This window comes from Pisolithus orientalis, assembly GCF_024613125.1.
Source record: "Pisolithus orientalis strain OTSU chromosome Unknown F5J12scaffold_34, whole genome shotgun sequence".
NCBI classification, from domain to species: Eukaryota; Fungi; Basidiomycota; class Agaricomycetes; order Boletales; family Pisolithaceae; genus Pisolithus; species Pisolithus orientalis.
The window spans coordinates 387,767-403,466 of NW_026260815.1; the positions used below are offsets into that span (position 1 = coordinate 387,767).

The window sequence follows — 15,700 nt, forward strand, 5'->3', positions numbered from 1 at the left end:
ATTATCAACAGTGAACTCCAGACACTGGAGATTGTTTGAGTCAGGCCTACCTTTGGCTCGACGGTTCGCCCGGAGAAGAGAGATACATTATATGACTTTACTATCTCACGTATTTCTTCAACCAGAAAGTGTCAGATCCCGTTCCGAAAAAGAGTATGAATATATGTCTTGGACGTGAGGATATGCTCCCCACGTCAACGTGTATAAATCCATCTCATTCTGACCTATCCGAGCTTGGACGCTGTGCTTGGGAATTCCATCATCCATCGACTCTCTGTCTGCACTTCATGATGGGTCCGAGACTGCTCCAGGACCAAAAATTACGCGAAAACCGATATCCCGAACATCACACTGATTTTTCTTCATTAGTAGAGATTTCATAAATTACATTATTCCTGAGAGAAAAGGTTTAGAACGTAATCATCAAGGAGAAACATAGGTGACCATAAGGCCCTGCGTTACGGTAGTCCTTGAGACTAAGTGCATTGGTAACAGAGTAAGACAAAAGGCATTCAAGCCCCGCACTATGGCAGGGACAGTTCAACTTTGCGCTGTGGCCCTCGATGAGTTCTATGAACGTCAGGGCAACCGAGTGAAATACTCACAGAACGGGTTCTTTTAGAAAACAACAAGGCTATGCGTCTCAAGAATGGGATTTTCAGTTTCTCCATCTCTTCCCATGTCCTTTGAAGTTCAGCTTCCAAGCGCTGGTATTGTGTCTCGAGCTCCCTAACCAACACCGGGTCTTGCTGGGCTTTGGCTTCTTCCGAGAGGTGCTTGATAGTTTCCTTTTGTTCATGGAGAAGCCTCTGGAATTGCGTGTACAAAGCTCTGCCAGCGGCTGTCTCGTTCAGCTTCCTTTCCGCATCTACAAGTTCTTCCTGTAGTAAAACAGCCTCTCCTTCTCCCATCAAATCGCTGATGATATCCCACGCAGACTCCAGAGAGTTCCTGAATCGTTTATGGTGAGCCCCGGCATCAATTAGTGGCTTCCAGAAGTTCTCCTCCAGTTGTGATACCCTAGCGTCGGCGGTGTCCATGTTTTTCGCACTGTCCCACATAGTGGTCACTAATCGCACCCTACCAGCGGCTTTATCTCCACACAAACGGGCGAACAGGTCAAGATTCTTGGCCACTGACCCCGACATCCGGTTGTCCGTTATGCGATGCGTGTAGATAATACCTGTGAGTTTGACCTCTTTGCGGTATCTGTTCTCGTGTTGGTCAGTGATGAATCTGACAAACTCAGTCGCTCACTTCTTCTCTAGCCACTCAGCGATTGTACGGAGTATATCTCGGTCTGATCGATAAGTGTCATCAAATCCTGGGGTGTCCACGAGCACACATTGTCGGTTACTGGGCAAGTTGACTGTGAACTCCCTAATGCCCTGCGTATGTGATTTTAGCCGGTGCGCTGCTTTGTCCTCCTGGCCTCCCGTGAGTTTGTTGATGAACTATGTGCAACTTGTCAGCCAAGCCAATGGCCGGGGAGCGACAATTTACCCACTGACGTTGGTTTTCCCTGATCCTGTAGGACCCATCACTCTGGGACGCGGTGTACTCGTTACCGACGAATAATGAGAGCAGACAGAACGTACGCAATGATTGCGGGTTGGAAAGACATTCTGTGCGTCTGGAGGGAAATTTCGAAGTCAGTAGTGCGGGGCGTGAGGAACGTACCCCACACAAGTGGTGTTGGCTGAAAACCGACCCAGAGCACGTGTATGCCCACTGGCTCACCGTGTTCTCTGCATGTTCTCCGTGATTTGAGTTCATTCTAATCTGCGCCCCCCAGTCATATCACTCTGCTAGCATTCCAATCGATCAGGCTACTTGTTGCCATAATATGACTTTTATCCAAGCGAATCCTTGTGCTGCTGAATTCGAAATGATAGGTACCGTCCGCATTTCTCGGGAAAAGGTGATGAATCGATGACCTGCTTTCCAATGATGTGACGCAAGTAAATTCCTCATGTCGTGCATCTTGAACACGAAGCCAAACGCATTCCATGCTGTTGTCCTCGTTGTAACCTCCCCTTGGGCATGTTCTTGATGTCCCTGTTGGAGTTGGGTGCGGCTGTCCTCCACGCCGTCACAGGCTGGCTAATGACGGAACACTCCATTAAAAAGTGGATGGAAGGTACATCCTCTTCGCAGGTCCCGTTTTCATCTCCCGGTGACATCGGGGACAATACGAGTCTTTCTGAGAACAACCAATACTTATCGTGAAATGCGATACGAGCTGGTACGAGTACTACCGGTTGGGTTGACCCTGGTGGCATTGCTGCTAATTTATTGAATGCGATTGGCACGGTTCCTCTCGATGGAATCTGCCAACCGATGTGAACGGAGTCAACAGGCTGATAAGGCATGATTTTATCGGATATCGTCGCAAGTCTCGGATCACGGGTATCGGACAGAATGGCGTGAGATGTGTGTTCAGGGGATTGGGACATCTGACTCGACCAAGTCTCTCTCACCCGTTACATAAAAGTAAGTCTGTCGGAATTGTCATACCGAATGTATACAGGAAGAGTAGGAAAACTAGTTGTGAAGAATCAACAATTGGGGGGCGCACACAGCACAGGTCAAAACTTTGGGAGCAGCTTAGTTACCTGGCAGGCTTAGTTCGATCTTACGCTGTTGAGCTGCATGAGTCCTGTGTCGGTAAGGAACGACCAAACGAGAGACTCACAGATTGTGGCTTTTTAGAAAAGAGCAGTGCTAAGCGCCTGAAGAAGGGGATCTTCAGTTTGTCCATGTCATCCCACGTCTTCTGCAGTTCAGCTTCCAAGCGCCGTTGCTCCGCCTCGAGCTGCTTCACCAACTCTGGATCTTTCTGCGCCTTGGCTTCCTCCTGCAGCTGTTTGATTGTTTCCTTTTGTTCATGCAAGAGCTTCTGAAATTGCGAGTAGAGGGCTTTCCCGGCAGTCGTCTCGTTTAGCTTCCTTTCCACATCCACCAGTTCCTCCTGAAGCAAAACGGCCTCCCCTTCCCCCATCAAACCTCGAACAATTTTCCACGCGGAATCTGAAGAGTTCTCGAATTGTTCATGGCGAGCCCCTGCTTCAAGTAGCGGCTCCCAGAAATTTGTCTCTAGTTGCGACACTCTGCTCTTTGCGAGATTCTTATCTTTCGCCTTGTCCCACATAGTGGTCACCAATCGCACACGCTCGGCAGCCTTGTCTCCACACAACCGGCTGAACATGTCAAGGTTCTTGCATACTGATCCCGACATCCGATTATCTGTTATGCGATGCGTGTAGATGATGCCGGTCAGTTTGACCTCGTTGCGGTATCTGTTTGCGTGTTGATGAGTGGTTAATCTGACAAACTCGGTCGCTCACTTCTTCTCTAGCCACTCAGCAATCGTACGCAGTATATCCCGGTCTGATCGATAAGTGTCATCGAACCCCGGGGTGTCCACGAACACGTATAGTCGGTTGTTGGAAAGATTGACTGTAAATTCTCTAATGCCTTGCGTATCCGATTTGAGCCCATGTGCTGAATTGTCCTCTTTTCTTCCCGTGAGTTGGTTGATGAACTACGGGTTCCTTAGCCAACGAATCAGAAGAGTCCATGCCTTTACTTACGTTGGATTTCCCTGATCCCGTAGGACCCATCAATCTGGGACAGTGTAGTTAAAACAAACAGGATCCGCAGGGAGGACGTACGCGATGATAACAGGTTTGGAGGACATTCTGTGCGTCAGAGGGTTTCACTGTGGGCAGGGCAGAGCAGGGTTCAACGTTCAGGCGTTCAGGTATGTATAATACTGTCCGGACACGTGCCAGTACACCTGCATCAAGCTGTCCGCATGTTTTATCACCATCATTTATACTCCCAAATCTACCCCTTCCAATCGCGAGTTATTTCGATCGATCACTTGAAGCTCCTTTCATTTGTAGGACTATGACTATTCTCCACTGAAGATTAGCGCTTTGGCGCTCGATCCTGGGAATTCGAATGTCCGAAGAGAACGTTGTCCGTCCTCATGTTTGCGGAGCAATGGTGGTATCTGCCCTTCAATGCGTGTCATACCTCGTGGACGTGCCTCCTAAATGCGACGTCAAATACCGTGCATTCCATGCTCCAGTCCTTGTTGCAATCTCCCCTTTGCGGCGTTCTCCGTTTTCCTGATGTCGCCGTCCAAGCCCAAGGTAAATCCAGAAATCTTGCATGCACTCTCTTGGATAATAGCGGACATAGACTATTTCCCTACCCCGCTCTCCATTACGGAATACCGACGACGCCTCCTCTTCATCTACCCCGTTTGCGGCTCTTGGGGATATCAACTATATCTCAAGTCCTTTGAGTGATATACCTGAATGGAACGTTCGCGATACACCACCAAGGGGTAACCAGGATGTCCAAGCCTGGGTAAACAGCACTGCCGCCCTCGAACGCCAGTTTAGTGATAGTGCGAGTGATCTAACTGCAATCCCGACGTCTCCGCTCGGCGAAATCGCGATTGATGAGAATGATATCATTATCGCGTGCGTCGCCATTACTTCCCATATCGATGATTAACGCTAATGCTCGATGCCAGTGTCATGGGTCCTACTGGCGCCGGGAAGAGCACTGTGAGTATTCCACGCGTACCCACAAGCTCACTCAGATTGAATGAACCCAGTTCGTCGATTGCGCGGTCGGAAGACCCGCTGCGAACGCTGGTCATGATTTGATGTCGTATACAAAGGAAATGCGCCCGGTCCGATATCCTCATTCCGATGGCATCCGCAACATTGTTTTAGTTGATACTCCTGGGTTCGACGATACGTTCATGACGGATGCCCAGATTCTTAGGCAAATTGCGCATTGGTTGAATGCGACGTAAGCCAGTCAACTTGATTTTTGAGCAGTTTCGATTCTGACAATGCTTCAGCTACAAAAAGAACATCAAACTGAGTGGCGTGTTGTATTTGCACCGAATTTCAGATAATAGGGTATCAGGGACACCGTTAAGGAACTACAATATGTTCAGGGAATTATGTGGAAAGGAGAACTTCAAGAATGTCGTCCTCGTTACTACGATGTGGGATGAAGTCACTGAAGAGGTTGGCTCAGCACGCGAAAACGAACTGCAGTCCGACTTCTGGCGGTCCATGATCAACTTGGGATCAACCATTCATCGCTTCGACGGGACAGTGGAATCTGCTTGGAAAATTATTAGTTGCCTTTCCGTGGCACCACCCGTTCAGCGTCGTCCACTTCAAATCCAGCGAGAAATGGTTGATAACCATGTGCCACTTCACAGGACAGCGGCAGGAAGAGCCGTCATGGCGACTCTCACTGACCTCATGTCGGGTGTCAAGGGAATTTTCAAGCGGCTCAAGAATGGTACAAAGAGGTCTCGTAGCCCGGTTCCACAAGATAGCAAGCGTCTTCAAAGATCACCTTCGTTGCTTTCGAGAAGTTCATTTACTACCTCCTCCGATACCTCCTCCAACAGTCGGTCTGTTGGGTCGGGGATCATAAGCCTTAGCAGTTCCGGAACTTGCAGCACAGAGGGCTATCGGGGTAGTTTGGTTCGGGTAATTCCTGTTCTGCAAGCTGCTCTTGGCGTGGCAGAACTTGTTCGTATACCTCATCTCAAGGACGTGATTTCTCCATCTCTCAGCATTGCTCTGTCAATTAAGGTGAGTCTTCGTCGCTAACTTCGCGTCGAGAACGACTCCATACTGTTCTGCCCTAGACCATGACGGGAACGCACCACGTACTTTTTCAAGTCTTGGAAACTGCTACGCTCCTGATTAACGTAGTTGCTGAACATACAAAACAGACCAGGTTACCAGCAGAGATAAAGACAGCAATCAAAGATTTTGCAAAGTGAGAAGATCATGGATCACATACGGAAATAGTTGATAACCATGTTCTACCTGTTAGGCAAATGAGTGACGTGCAAGGAATCGTCCAGAACGTTGCACAGAAGCAATCTGAAGCACGGCAGGTCCTTCAATCAACAGATGCTCGTATTATTTCAGCCTGTGCGAATTCGATGCGGCTTGTATGTGATGTCCTCCGCGTGCGTGAAGCGACCTCCTCATGTTTTTCCCGTAACTGACAACTTTTGCAGTCGACGCCCTGCTTGAGAACGGGCCTCCGCGCCGTGGATGATAGCTTAGGAGCATTGAAGCGGAGCTTAGAGATTGTGCGTACTCTGTCCCTTTCTTTGCGTCTTGGGGTTGTTATCTTACAGTCATCTATTAGGATAGTTGCAGTTGCGGCGTCCCCAGAGAACCTGTACAACCCGTCACGAAAGCCATATCCCACGCTTCAGATTAGCTACACGCATACCACAGGTTGGTGTTTGTGAATCCTCCACTAGCATACTATCGCATATTTTCTCCACAACCCAAGACTGTAAATTATGATCAACTCAATGGCTTGTAGTATTGTCCATCACCGAGGCGGATATGTATTGTGTATAGCACTGAAAACATTCCTACGATACTAGCTTGTGTTTCAGAAGGCAATGTATACTCGTGCGATGGCGACTTTACGCCGGCTAAGAACTTCACCTTCCTATCAAAAGTCCACATCTACTCAGAAGCTCCTGCACAACGTCCCATGCCGTCTCGGGTTTTCCGTCAAACGGCGTCTTGGACATTTTTGCGCCTACACCGTCCGCCTGGCCTTGGAGTCGTGTTACTAAAGCATCAATCGTCTCGGCAGGTAATCTTGCTCCAAAAGCCACCGTTGGAACAACATGGACGGTGTTAATGGTGAGATTTCGAGGAAGCGTACGTCTGAAGGCCTCGAGATGCCTCGAGATGACCAAGTTTCCGTCGTGTGGGTTCGATGCGATGTTATGTGTGTATAGCATTCCAGCTCTTTTGCATTTCGTGCACCTGGCCAGATAGGTCATCCACATTCTGGGACAGTATAGCATATCTTACTTTGAATCCATCCACTTCTTCAAGGTTTCCTCGCCATCCGGGTCCTCGTACGTGTGAAATGATGGCGTGTCCACAAGGACGATGTCGCTCTGCATCCCTTCGAAACGGCACCTTTCCGCATAAACTTCTGTAGTGCCAGGTCTCTGGCCTTTATTTGCACGAACGGCATGAACGTTTGCGTTCTGCAAGAGGATATCCATAAACTGGAGCAGCAACAGACGCATGCAAAATAAGCATAGCAACAAGTTACTGAGGGCTGGCATTACCCGACTCTTTCCTGAGCCAGAAGGACCCACGATACTGATTTCACTCTCAATGTCAACGCCTCGTCCAGGATGACATCGTTACACTCACAACACCACCATATCCGTAGCTGAGATGTCAGTTGTCTTTCTAGACCAGCGAAGCTTGTCGAGTAGACCCATCTAGTGTACGACAATTCGTGAGTCGCAGATATAGAAGTTGGGAGAGAGAGGTTGCACTGAGCCTGAATAGCGGGACTCCGTTCATACAGCCGTATGGCTACCACCAAGGCTTAGCCTACACGGGGGCAACCTTAGGACTATTTTGGGTAGCCCTCGTGCTGATTGTGATAGAAGGTCAAGTATGAGTGCAGCAGGGTGCCAATTTCCAAAACTATCATATGCCGAAATTTGGAAAATACAGAATATGGGTTCTGGCTGGCCCATTCAGCGTGGCCTGCAGCGTGGAGTAGGTATCCCGATCTTGGTACCCTGATAGACGCGGAAAGGTGGATATCGGCGGTACTATGACGGCTTCAGCTGTTTACCTATCTCACTGGCAAATCCTGTGGGCAGTGGTGCATTCGCCCTGCATTATTGTCATCCTCCGAAAGCTGATCGTGAACAATAGTATGAATTTTATCTGCAGGTTAGACAGCTGTCCTCAGAAGAACGTGGAAATTCCGGGCGGAGTTCTGAAAGGCTGCTGACGCGAGACTGCTAATTTGGTGCGGTATTTCTCTCGTGAAACTCAATCGTAACACTTGTTGTCCCGTTCCCCGCGTCATTCCCATGGACGAGTAAGATGACGCCAATAGGCACTGCCCGTGTGTGGATAGTCGGACGCAGAGATCGTTGATTATCGCGGGCAGAGTCCTTCTGTCCGCCCCTACGATAGGGTTCATGGTCGTCTGTTCATGGGTTCAGGGTATTAGTGGTCAGGTGTTTGGGAGACTTCGTAGGGTCATTCCATTGTGATCGGCTGATACCAAGGTTTCAGGTACCGCAGCCCTCCTGTGTGACAAGTAGGTGGTGATAGGGCATAGAAATGCCCTATCAGCCTCTCTGGAAGGAGCTTCTCGCGGCCTCACGCAAGCACCAAGTGTGCAACGTGTCGCAGAATACGAAATTGAATCAATATGTTTGCGTTACATTCTGGCGTACCAGTCTTGGTACGTATGCAGTCACAGGTCTCTGTCGACCTCTGTCTGCAAACGATTCTTGCCAACCGGAGGGCTCGGAGGTTTATTTCTGCGGAGCGCAATCTATACAATGACGGTTGCCTCGTTTCTCTGCATGGCGACACGTTGCACCTGCATGTTAGTCCCACATTAGTCCTCTGGCGCTTTTCGTACTTTTTGCGCCTTAACGTCGTGGCCACCTTGTGGTGAAACGTGTTGTTATGTATGGCGTTTGAAGTTTCTTCCGGAGCCCCTAGCTTGACAATTTCATGATGAGGTGTATTGCACCAACGCAGCAGCCCACCACCCCCGGAATCTTCCTTGTTACCCTTGTTCTCTTCATTGCGCCAGGTCTTGCATCTCTGTAAGCCAGTATTCTGCATTTTGCTACTAGGTACTTGGACGAGGATCATCATCAACAGAACAATGGATACCTTCCAACGCCTTGTGAGTTCTTCTAGCCCATGTCTCCTTGACTCACATTTGACCTTGTTGGTTAGCTATTTGGCTTCTCCGTCCGCCAGCAGGAAAGCCGCAGGGCCCCGCCTGGCCGGAAGCCATCTTCTGCAAACCTTTCAAACGATGTAGTGCCATCAACAATTCTGTTGCCTACCCATAACGATGTGCAAAAACCTACCAAACTCACTGAAAGTGGGACTTTGCCGTCAGCAGTTCGTAGGCCAGGGAATGTGTCAGGCGGTAAATCAGCGATAGACAAGGCACAATCGATGGCAAACCAGTCTGCACCTCACCCTCTGGCACGTAATCCTGTGTCAAACGCGAATACTGGATATTCGCCATCTGCTTCAATCGCCCCTCCGCGAGGAAATACCATGCCAAACTCGGACATCAAATGTTCGCCACCTGTTTATACCAAAGGGTTTCTCTGGCACTGACTGTCCAAAAGCTTACAGAACTGGAGCTTCGACCTCTGGCAATCTCGATACTCGCCCCTGTGGGCCTGACAGTGGGCCCCGTTTGGCCACCAAACCACCAGCAGTTCCATCGCCCCTGTATCGTCAAAACACTGCAACACAGGAATCTACTCCTGTCCCCCGTGACGTCGCCGGCTTTCATGAACCCAACGCTGTACCTGGGCTAACCACCCAGCCATCAAATTTTGTTACGCCCACGCATCAGAATGGCACGTCAGAGGCTGGTGGGATGCAAGTGCCAGCTTCTGTACATCGCAAGGATGCTCGCTCTCGTGAATCTCACACTGTGCCCAGCCAAACGATGACGCCACGGACGGTTGCTTCGTCTTTGCGTCGTAATGGCACTTCGGATGGTACGACAAATATTGGAGCTCAAATGACAGGTTCCCCGTCACCCAATATCCCTGGCCCGCATGAGCCAGATCCCGTACTTCGTCAAACCGCCCAGTCGTCGATGGTTGTTTCCTCATTATGTCGTAGTGTTATCTCGGTTACTGACAGTACAGGAGCACAGGTTCTGACTTCTGCCTGTACCCTATAATGCTCTTGTTCGTGAGCCCGACGCTGCGACCCCTGAATGCCAAAACTATAACACAACACAAATCGATCCGGCCTGCACGACTAGCGAAGAATTATCACTGAAGGAAACGGAGTCCAGCTGTGGTAGTCACTCGCCGACAAAGCAAACAACTGATCTGCAGCCGACGGTTGAGTCATCCGACCAGGAGCCACCCGACACGCCCAACGATGAGCTTCGAGAGGTCGAGTTAGATGAGTTAACCACGGGAGACATTATAATTGCGTGAGTAAGATGCACTGTGTTTCCTATGTCTTTTGATTTCTTCTTGCTTTCAGGATAATGGGACCTACTGGTGCCGGGAAAAGTTCGGTGAGATCGTTTTGAACTCTCCCAGACGACCCGGCTAAACCCAGTCTAGTTCGTGGCCAAGGCTACCGGGATTAACGAAGGAGTGGGCCACTCGTTAACTTCCCATACAAGTGAAATCAAGGCCACTAGGTGTATGATTGGGGGATCCGACGTGGTTCTGGTGGATACGCCTGGTTTCGATGACACAAAGAAATCCGATCTACAGATATTACAGATGATCTCCGACTGGCTCAGCAAATCGTAAGGTCGTCCTCACATCCGCCGTCACTTTTCTGATACATCAGTGGCTCAGGTACAAGAAGGGTACCTTACTCTCAGGCATTCTTTACTTTCATCGCATCAGCGATAACCGCATGGCTGGGACTCCGTTGAAGAACCTCCGAGTTTTTCAGAAGTTATGTGGAACGAAGGCGATGTCTCAGGTTGTCCTAGTCACCACAATGTGGGACGAAGTGGACGAGGCTGTTGGCAATGAGAGGCTTGAAGAATTGAAGGACAACTACTGGAAGCTCATGATTGCACAGGGATCGACAACATACGATTATCGGAACACCCTCGAATCGTCAAAGCAGTTACTTTCGCAACTGGTTGAGAGAAAGCGACGCGAGGTTCGCTTGCAAAAGGAGATCGCAGATAAGCATTTGGAGTTGCGCGAGACCGATGCAGGACGGGAGCTGTATTCTCGTTTGGATCAGATTGCGGAGAAGCGGGCGGAAATACTCGCGAGGATTACTGCGCAGAAAAACCTAGCAGGAGACCAGAAGACGGCGGATGATCTAAGGAAACAATACGATAGCCTGAAGGCTGAGCTAGATGAGACATTACAACAGATGCAGGCTCTGAAGTTAACTTCCATGAAACGGGCTGCAGCATACATTCGCAAGACGTTCAAAGTGGGTTATCATCTCTTCCTCTTTCTGCGACCTTTCATTTTTGGTTAGAAATAAACCGACGTCCGAGTCGCGCCTTGAGAGGCAGGATGGGGAGGTACCCAGGTCCTGGCTGCACTCTCAAGTCAGCTGGTACGATAAATATATCCACCTGTACATGTGAACCTGTGGCCATGATAAAGACACATTGATTCGTAATCTTCCTACCCATCTGTCATCTTCGTTTAGGCCTGCGGTGGGAATTGAGTACTTGAGTCCACAGATCTTGATGAATCATGGAATAATCATGGGGCATAGTAACAGTCATGCACATTCAGATAGAATCAGCCGTAATGACATTCACAAGCCCAAAGTTACGTCCGACAAAAATCCCCTCCTACAGCGCTAAGCTCAGCGCGTTCGTCGGCGATCAGTAAGAACGCACCTAAAATGTATTGGCGCAGTGTGAAACACAGCCATCGCAAACTCCACGTGAAGACAAGATTGGTCGACATCAGCTAGTGGAACGATGCTTTGGGAAGTTGCGCTGGACAGGGTCGACACCAGGGTACCCATAAGACAACCGGAGGTGTCCTCTGACTGAGAACTGTGCGCGTCCGACGGGAACGTTGCGGTATTCCACACAAATTGCCGCGCCAAGGCCGCAGTTCGGGCTGGGCTCCGTCCAAGACGCGGAAAGAGCACTCCCTGTACCCTGTGCCGGTGTCGTGTCTGCGGATTCGGACGGAGCTCGACACATTTGAACGAGTGGTTGCTGATGTTTGTCTGGCCATCTGCGGCCCATTCCGTTTCTGGGACGACAAGATCCAGGACCACACATTGATCGGTGACAGAGTGGCGACCCATAGCCCCAGGCGGTATATAGTCAGGGTGCCTTGTGACGACAGTGGACGTCAACGTTCAACGTTGTCAACGACGGCAACGCACGACGATGCCCGCTGTCGTGTTGTCACATCCCGCCTATCAATACATCCAAACATCTCCTATCGTCGGCTCCTGGCTTCCCTCCTTACCGGTCCCATCCACGAGGAGGAATGCAACCTCTCCCAGGCACCGTCCCGCTTCCGCCCTCTCCGGCCAGCCACACCCCCGTTCGTTGGAGTGACGACGAGGAACTCGCAGATCGTCAGAGAGAGGCGGATGCCGACTCTGCTGCCGCACACGCAGCAATCCAACCATTTCACATTGACAGACGCGTTCTCAGAGATATCGTTCGGGAATATGCCCATGCTCAAGTCGGCCGAATCACTTTCCTTAGCTCAGGTGCGTCGACTTCGTGTGGTGTTCTATATACTATCTGACGGCGAGCTGCCCTAGGGACGTTTCACAAGGTACACATTTTGACACACCAACACTCGTTGGGCCAACCGTCCTACTGATGACCCTGCAGGCATACCTTATCACGCTCGTCGATACCCGTCTCCTCATTGTACGTGTCGCACGCAGGTTCATGCCTCGCTTCAAGACTGAATCTGAAATCGCAACAATGCAATACCTTCGCGACAAAACGTCCATACCCGTTCCAGACGTGTATCATTACGATTCCAATCCGAATAACAGACTAGGTGCGGAGTATATTCTCATGTCCAAGGTCAGTCTTTCCCCCTCCCTCACCGCCTTCTTCGAATCGGGGTTTGATACGTGCACAAAGGCAACAGGAATCCCCCTTTCTCAGGTATACTGCGCCATGTCAAACGAAGAACTCAAGTCCCTATTTACGAACCTCGCGTCTATCATTCTCCCACTTTTCGCGCAGCGTTTCTCCCACATCGGATCACTCTATTTCGGTCCGTCACCCTATACCTCGACATCCCAATCCTCGTCAGCTTCGTCAACTGTCGTTGTGTCGCGTTCGTCATCGTCCTCTACGGTAACGCGGTCCGTACAGACACCCACGCCGACCCGCCCTGTCCTCAAAGGCTTTCAATTCATGCCTCTCCTATCGCGTGATACATCAACTAGGGCCACTTATCATACTACCAGCTTCGTCCGCACAATCTGCAAATTCATCTTTGTTTCCCACGGCTTCCATGTCGACCTCTTCATTTTTGTCCTTATATCCTATCCAGTACACCTACTATGTTGGTCCAATCATTTCCTGGCCCTTCTTTGGTTCCAACCGTGGTTTGATCTCCCACCCCTCCGAAATTGACCGCGGACCCTGGCCGAGCACCTCCTACCTACCTCAAATCCTGTGCCAATCGCGAAATAAATGGCGTCATCGCAGAGTCCAACGGGCGCTCCGCGTCTCACCGCCTGCACCTCGACCCGGACACGATCCACAGCTCGCGGCACCACCACCTCCTCGCATTCCCGGAGGACGCGGACAGTGACGAGAGCGATGAATGGGATGCGCAGGAAAGTGAGGATGAGGAGGAAGATTGTGTGGGTGCGAATATGTATCGGGATTATAGGAGGATGCAAAGGGGGACTTTTTTGGTGGCGCATATTAAGAGAAGGGAGGGTGAGGTGAGGAGGGAGATGAGAAGATGGGTGAGTCTGATGGAGAGGCTGGGGGCGTGCCGGGGAAGTGGGCGAACGTTGTTTGGTGAAGATGAGGATGGCCGTGCGTCGCCTGGCAAAAGCGGCGATGAGGATGGAGACAGGGCTGGAGGAACAGAAGAGTTCGGGTTAGACTGTCACGATTTGAGTTTGGAGAATATTTTTGTGGACGAGAAGGACCACACGAAGATTGTGAGTTCGCCTCGTCTCTTGTTTCTTCAATTGTTTTGATTTCACGACGATACTTGTTCCCCATGACGCCTTCCGCATACCAACGCACGCGTACTGACTACCACGTAGACCTGTGTTATAGATTGGGAATCCACGACGACGCGACCACTCTGGGCATGCGCACATCTACCAGCATTTGTCGAGTCGAGCCCGTTTACCGCGAAGTTGTTTAGGGAGGTTGTCGCGGAGATGGCTACGGTCGCAGGCGTTGTACCAAATGTATCGAATTCTCACGTACAAAGCGCGCCGACCGTCATATTCACCACACATACCCAACTCTTCTTCTCCCTCCAATGCACCCACGCTCTTCACAGCAGCCTCCTCGTGGCTCCACTTCGAATCTTGGGGGACTCGGCTCCGATACGCCCATCGCTGTGTTGAATGGGATGGATGGGAGGAAGGTCTTGTAGAGAGTATTTTGGGACCTGAGGATACGGAGAAGGATTGGTTTGTAGAAGGGTGTTGGTGTGAGGTAGAGAGGGGATCGAAGTGTGATGATGAGGAGATTTCTGGGGATGTGGAGAGTAGCAGGAAGCGATGCGGATGTGATGATACGGAGTCGAAGAAAATGGTAAATGGGAATGAACCCAAAGCATGCATGACGGTAATCTCGTCATCCCCACCCACCCAACCAGCACGTTCGACCACTCCACCCGTGACCCCACCACAGGCGACTTCATGCCACCCAACAGTCGCACCGCCTGCAGCGGCCATAGATCCTCCAACTCGCCCCACAACCCCTTCTGCGGCACTCCGTATTCACCGACGTCAAGCTGGGATGTTGATTTTGAAAAAAGAAAGAGAAAAGGAACAGACGCTGGTTAGTGCTGGTGATATATGTGGGGGGAGAGGTGGGGAGTTGGGGAGGAGGTTGGAGGAAGTTCTGCGTAGGGGGTTGAGGTGAGTGGGTGAGATGAGCACCTCTTTCGGTTTGACTTCTGGGAGGTGAGGGCTTCGCTGGTCCATTAGGTAGACTCGGAGGCTACAGACGGATGGTAGCCTATCACGCATTGAGGATGATCCAAACCACTTATGGCATAGATATGTACTGTAGGCCCACAGCGACAACTGACCATAATCACAACATCCAGCAAAGTCAAAATGAACTGAGTTTTCAGTACTGATCTACTAGGTCAAGATCACGAAAATTGCCAGCCTCTTTTCCAGGACGCGTAACAGTCCTGGTCTGTTTTGTACATAGCATCTTCGTACATCCAAGAAAGCAGTTTATCGGTGTGATGGTTACTACTTTATCACTCTAGGGGCCAAATTCAACCTAGAGACAACTAACCTCCTTCATCGGATGGCGACAAGAGGCTACCTCGCGTTCCCACCATCGTCTTCTGCAATGCCAGGTTACCCGGACTCTACTCTAGAACTATCATCTATTCGTTTGCCTAGTGTGTCTAACAGTGGTTCGGATGTCCTAACAACACTCGAACTCATCCAGACGCATCACGATCGAGGGTCACACCACAACCAATCTGATGCAGAGAGACTTGGAGTTTATCAGAGTGAGCAAAGCGAGGTAGAGTGGGTTCGTGCAGGGGGAGTCCTCAGGGACGCTTCAGGGCAACGAGACAAGATGCGCACGGAGCGTATGCTTGCTGAGATAAACCTCCGCGAAGACGAGCAACGCAAGGTCGAGCGATGGGAACGATACGAGTCGAAATGGCGCGGTGTTTGTAAGCAAGTCCGGTGAACCGTTAACATTCTTCGATTTTTCTTGGCCACTGTGCAACCTCCCGACAGAGAAGCGTATCGACGGACTTACAACACTTGCGATCGGGGAGTTCTTGTTCGAATCAGCGGATGTGTGTGGGTGTAGTGCGGCGAGGCGAGAACGGATTCGATATTCACTCCTTCGTTGGCATCCGGACAGGATATCACCGGTGTTGAGACGAGTCGTTGCAGAGGATGTGGAACTCGTA

The 15,700-nt window shown here is 50.5% G+C and overlaps 7 protein-coding genes across 7 annotated transcripts; 4 read left to right on the forward strand and 3 right to left on the reverse strand.

Moving 5' to 3' along the window:
- Window positions 1–288: 288 nt before the first annotated feature.
- Window positions 289–1,668, reverse strand: F5J12DRAFT_343173 (P-loop containing nucleoside triphosphate hydrolase protein). Its single transcript, XM_051738979.1, has 4 exons — window positions 1,512–1,668; window positions 1,258–1,454; window positions 606–1,209; window positions 289–551 (listed from the first exon to the last, which is right to left on the reverse strand). The coding sequence occupies exons 1-4, from the start codon at window positions 1,539–1,541 to the stop codon at window positions 525–527; spliced, it is 858 nt and encodes a 285-aa protein (XP_051596948.1). The 5' UTR covers window positions 1,542–1,668; the 3' UTR covers window positions 289–524.
- Window positions 1,669–2,607: 939 nt separating this feature from the next.
- Window positions 2,608–3,700, reverse strand: F5J12DRAFT_895954 (P-loop containing nucleoside triphosphate hydrolase protein; the record flags this gene model as incomplete). Its single annotated transcript, XM_051747895.1, has 5 exons — window positions 2,608–2,640; window positions 2,696–3,299; window positions 3,348–3,544; window positions 3,594–3,627; window positions 3,675–3,700. The coding sequence occupies 5 exons, from the start codon at window positions 3,698–3,700 to the stop codon at window positions 2,608–2,610; spliced, it is 894 nt and encodes a 297-aa protein (XP_051596949.1).
- A 681-nt stretch (window positions 3,701–4,381) lies between these two features.
- Window positions 4,382–6,401, forward strand: F5J12DRAFT_343165 (uncharacterized protein). Its single transcript, XM_051738978.1, has 8 exons — window positions 4,382–4,496; window positions 4,550–4,583; window positions 4,657–4,833; window positions 4,886–5,639; window positions 5,696–5,829; window positions 5,887–6,007; window positions 6,077–6,151; window positions 6,211–6,401. The coding sequence occupies exons 1-8, from the start codon at window positions 4,475–4,477 to the stop codon at window positions 6,283–6,285; spliced, it is 1,392 nt and encodes a 463-aa protein (XP_051596950.1). The 5' UTR covers window positions 4,382–4,474; the 3' UTR covers window positions 6,286–6,401.
- On the reverse strand, window positions 6,027–7,346 carry F5J12DRAFT_852290 (uncharacterized protein). The gene is made up of 4 exons (XM_051746568.1): window positions 7,254–7,346; window positions 7,166–7,199; window positions 6,900–7,102; window positions 6,027–6,851 (listed from the first exon to the last, which is right to left on the reverse strand). The coding sequence occupies exons 1-4, from the start codon at window positions 7,322–7,324 to the stop codon at window positions 6,518–6,520; spliced, it is 642 nt and encodes a 213-aa protein (XP_051596951.1). The 5' UTR covers window positions 7,325–7,346; the 3' UTR covers window positions 6,027–6,517.
- A 1,273-nt stretch (window positions 7,347–8,619) lies between these two features.
- On the forward strand, window positions 8,620–9,957 carry F5J12DRAFT_343414 (uncharacterized protein). The gene is made up of 4 exons (XM_051738981.1): window positions 8,620–8,769; window positions 8,823–9,177; window positions 9,230–9,714; window positions 9,772–9,957. The coding sequence occupies exons 1-4, from the start codon at window positions 8,749–8,751 to the stop codon at window positions 9,796–9,798; spliced, it is 888 nt and encodes a 295-aa protein (XP_051596952.1). The 5' UTR covers window positions 8,620–8,748; the 3' UTR covers window positions 9,799–9,957.
- F5J12DRAFT_343415 (P-loop containing nucleoside triphosphate hydrolase protein) lies at window positions 9,958–11,196 on the forward strand. Its single transcript, XM_051738982.1, has 3 exons — window positions 9,958–10,146; window positions 10,196–10,386; window positions 10,439–11,196. The coding sequence occupies exons 1-3, from the start codon at window positions 10,117–10,119 to the stop codon at window positions 11,085–11,087; spliced, it is 870 nt and encodes a 289-aa protein (XP_051596953.1). The 5' UTR covers window positions 9,958–10,116; the 3' UTR covers window positions 11,088–11,196.
- A 771-nt stretch (window positions 11,197–11,967) lies between these two features.
- F5J12DRAFT_922317 (uncharacterized protein) lies at window positions 11,968–14,673 on the forward strand (the record flags this gene model as incomplete). The annotated part of the gene is made up of 9 exons (XM_051749311.1): window positions 11,968–12,127; window positions 12,159–12,319; window positions 12,427–12,627; window positions 12,688–12,945; window positions 13,106–13,160; window positions 13,207–13,555; window positions 13,622–13,730; window positions 13,839–13,949; window positions 13,975–14,673. 9 exons carry the CDS (start codon window positions 11,968–11,970, stop codon window positions 14,671–14,673), a joined length of 2,103 nt encoding a protein of 700 aa, XP_051596954.1.
- Between the last annotated feature and the right edge of the window lie 1,027 nt (window positions 14,674–15,700).

What these genes read in the sequence shown, in the direction of transcription:
- F5J12DRAFT_343173 (XM_051738979.1), bottom strand. Translation starts at nt 1,541, where the DNA reads ATGGGTCCTACAGGATCAGGGAAAACCAAC. An exon ending in GCTGAGTGGCTAGAGAAGAA is followed by an intron (nt 1,210 to 1,257) that starts GTGAGCGACTGA and finishes ACACGAGAACAG; the next exon opens with ATACCGCAAAGAGGTCAAAC. An exon ending in TTTCTAAAAGAACCCGTTCT is followed by an intron (nt 552 to 605) that starts GTGAGTATTTCA and finishes CGAGGGCCACAG; the next exon opens with CGCAAAGTTGAACTGTCCCT.
- F5J12DRAFT_343165 (XM_051738978.1), top strand. Translation starts at nt 4,475, where the DNA reads ATGAGAATGATATCATTATCGC. An exon ending in GAGAATGATATCATTATCGC is followed by an intron (nt 4,497 to 4,549) that starts GTGCGTCGCCAT and finishes GCTCGATGCCAG; the next exon opens with TGTCATGGGTCCTACTGGCG. An exon ending in TGAAGCGGAGCTTAGAGATT is followed by an intron (nt 6,152 to 6,210) that starts GTGCGTACTCTG and finishes GTCATCTATTAG; the next exon opens with GATAGTTGCAGTTGCGGCGT.
- F5J12DRAFT_852290 (XM_051746568.1), bottom strand. Translation starts at nt 7,324, where the DNA reads ATGGGTCTACTCGACAAGCTTCGCTGGTCTAGAAAGACAACTGACATC. An exon ending in GCTACGGATATGGTGGTGTT is followed by an intron (nt 7,200 to 7,253) that starts GTGAGTGTAACG and finishes GAGTGAAATCAG; the next exon opens with TATCGTGGGTCCTTCTGGCT. An exon ending in CTGGCTCAGGAAAGAGTCGG is followed by an intron (nt 7,103 to 7,165) that starts GTAATGCCAGCC and finishes TTGCTGCTCCAG; the next exon opens with TTTATGGATATCCTCTTGCA.
- F5J12DRAFT_343414 (XM_051738981.1), top strand. Translation starts at nt 8,749, where the DNA reads ATGGATACCTTCCAACGCCTT. An exon ending in TGGATACCTTCCAACGCCTT is followed by an intron (nt 8,770 to 8,822) that starts GTGAGTTCTTCT and finishes CTTGTTGGTTAG; the next exon opens with CTATTTGGCTTCTCCGTCCG. An exon ending in GCCAAACTCGGACATCAAAT is followed by an intron (nt 9,178 to 9,229) that starts GTTCGCCACCTG and finishes ACTGTCCAAAAG; the next exon opens with CTTACAGAACTGGAGCTTCG.
- F5J12DRAFT_343415 (XM_051738982.1), top strand. Translation starts at nt 10,117, where the DNA reads ATGGGACCTACTGGTGCCGGGAAAAGTTCG. An exon ending in CTGGTGCCGGGAAAAGTTCG is followed by an intron (nt 10,147 to 10,195) that starts GTGAGATCGTTT and finishes AACCCAGTCTAG; the next exon opens with TTCGTGGCCAAGGCTACCGG. An exon ending in TCCGACTGGCTCAGCAAATC is followed by an intron (nt 10,387 to 10,438) that starts GTAAGGTCGTCC and finishes TCAGTGGCTCAG; the next exon opens with GTACAAGAAGGGTACCTTAC.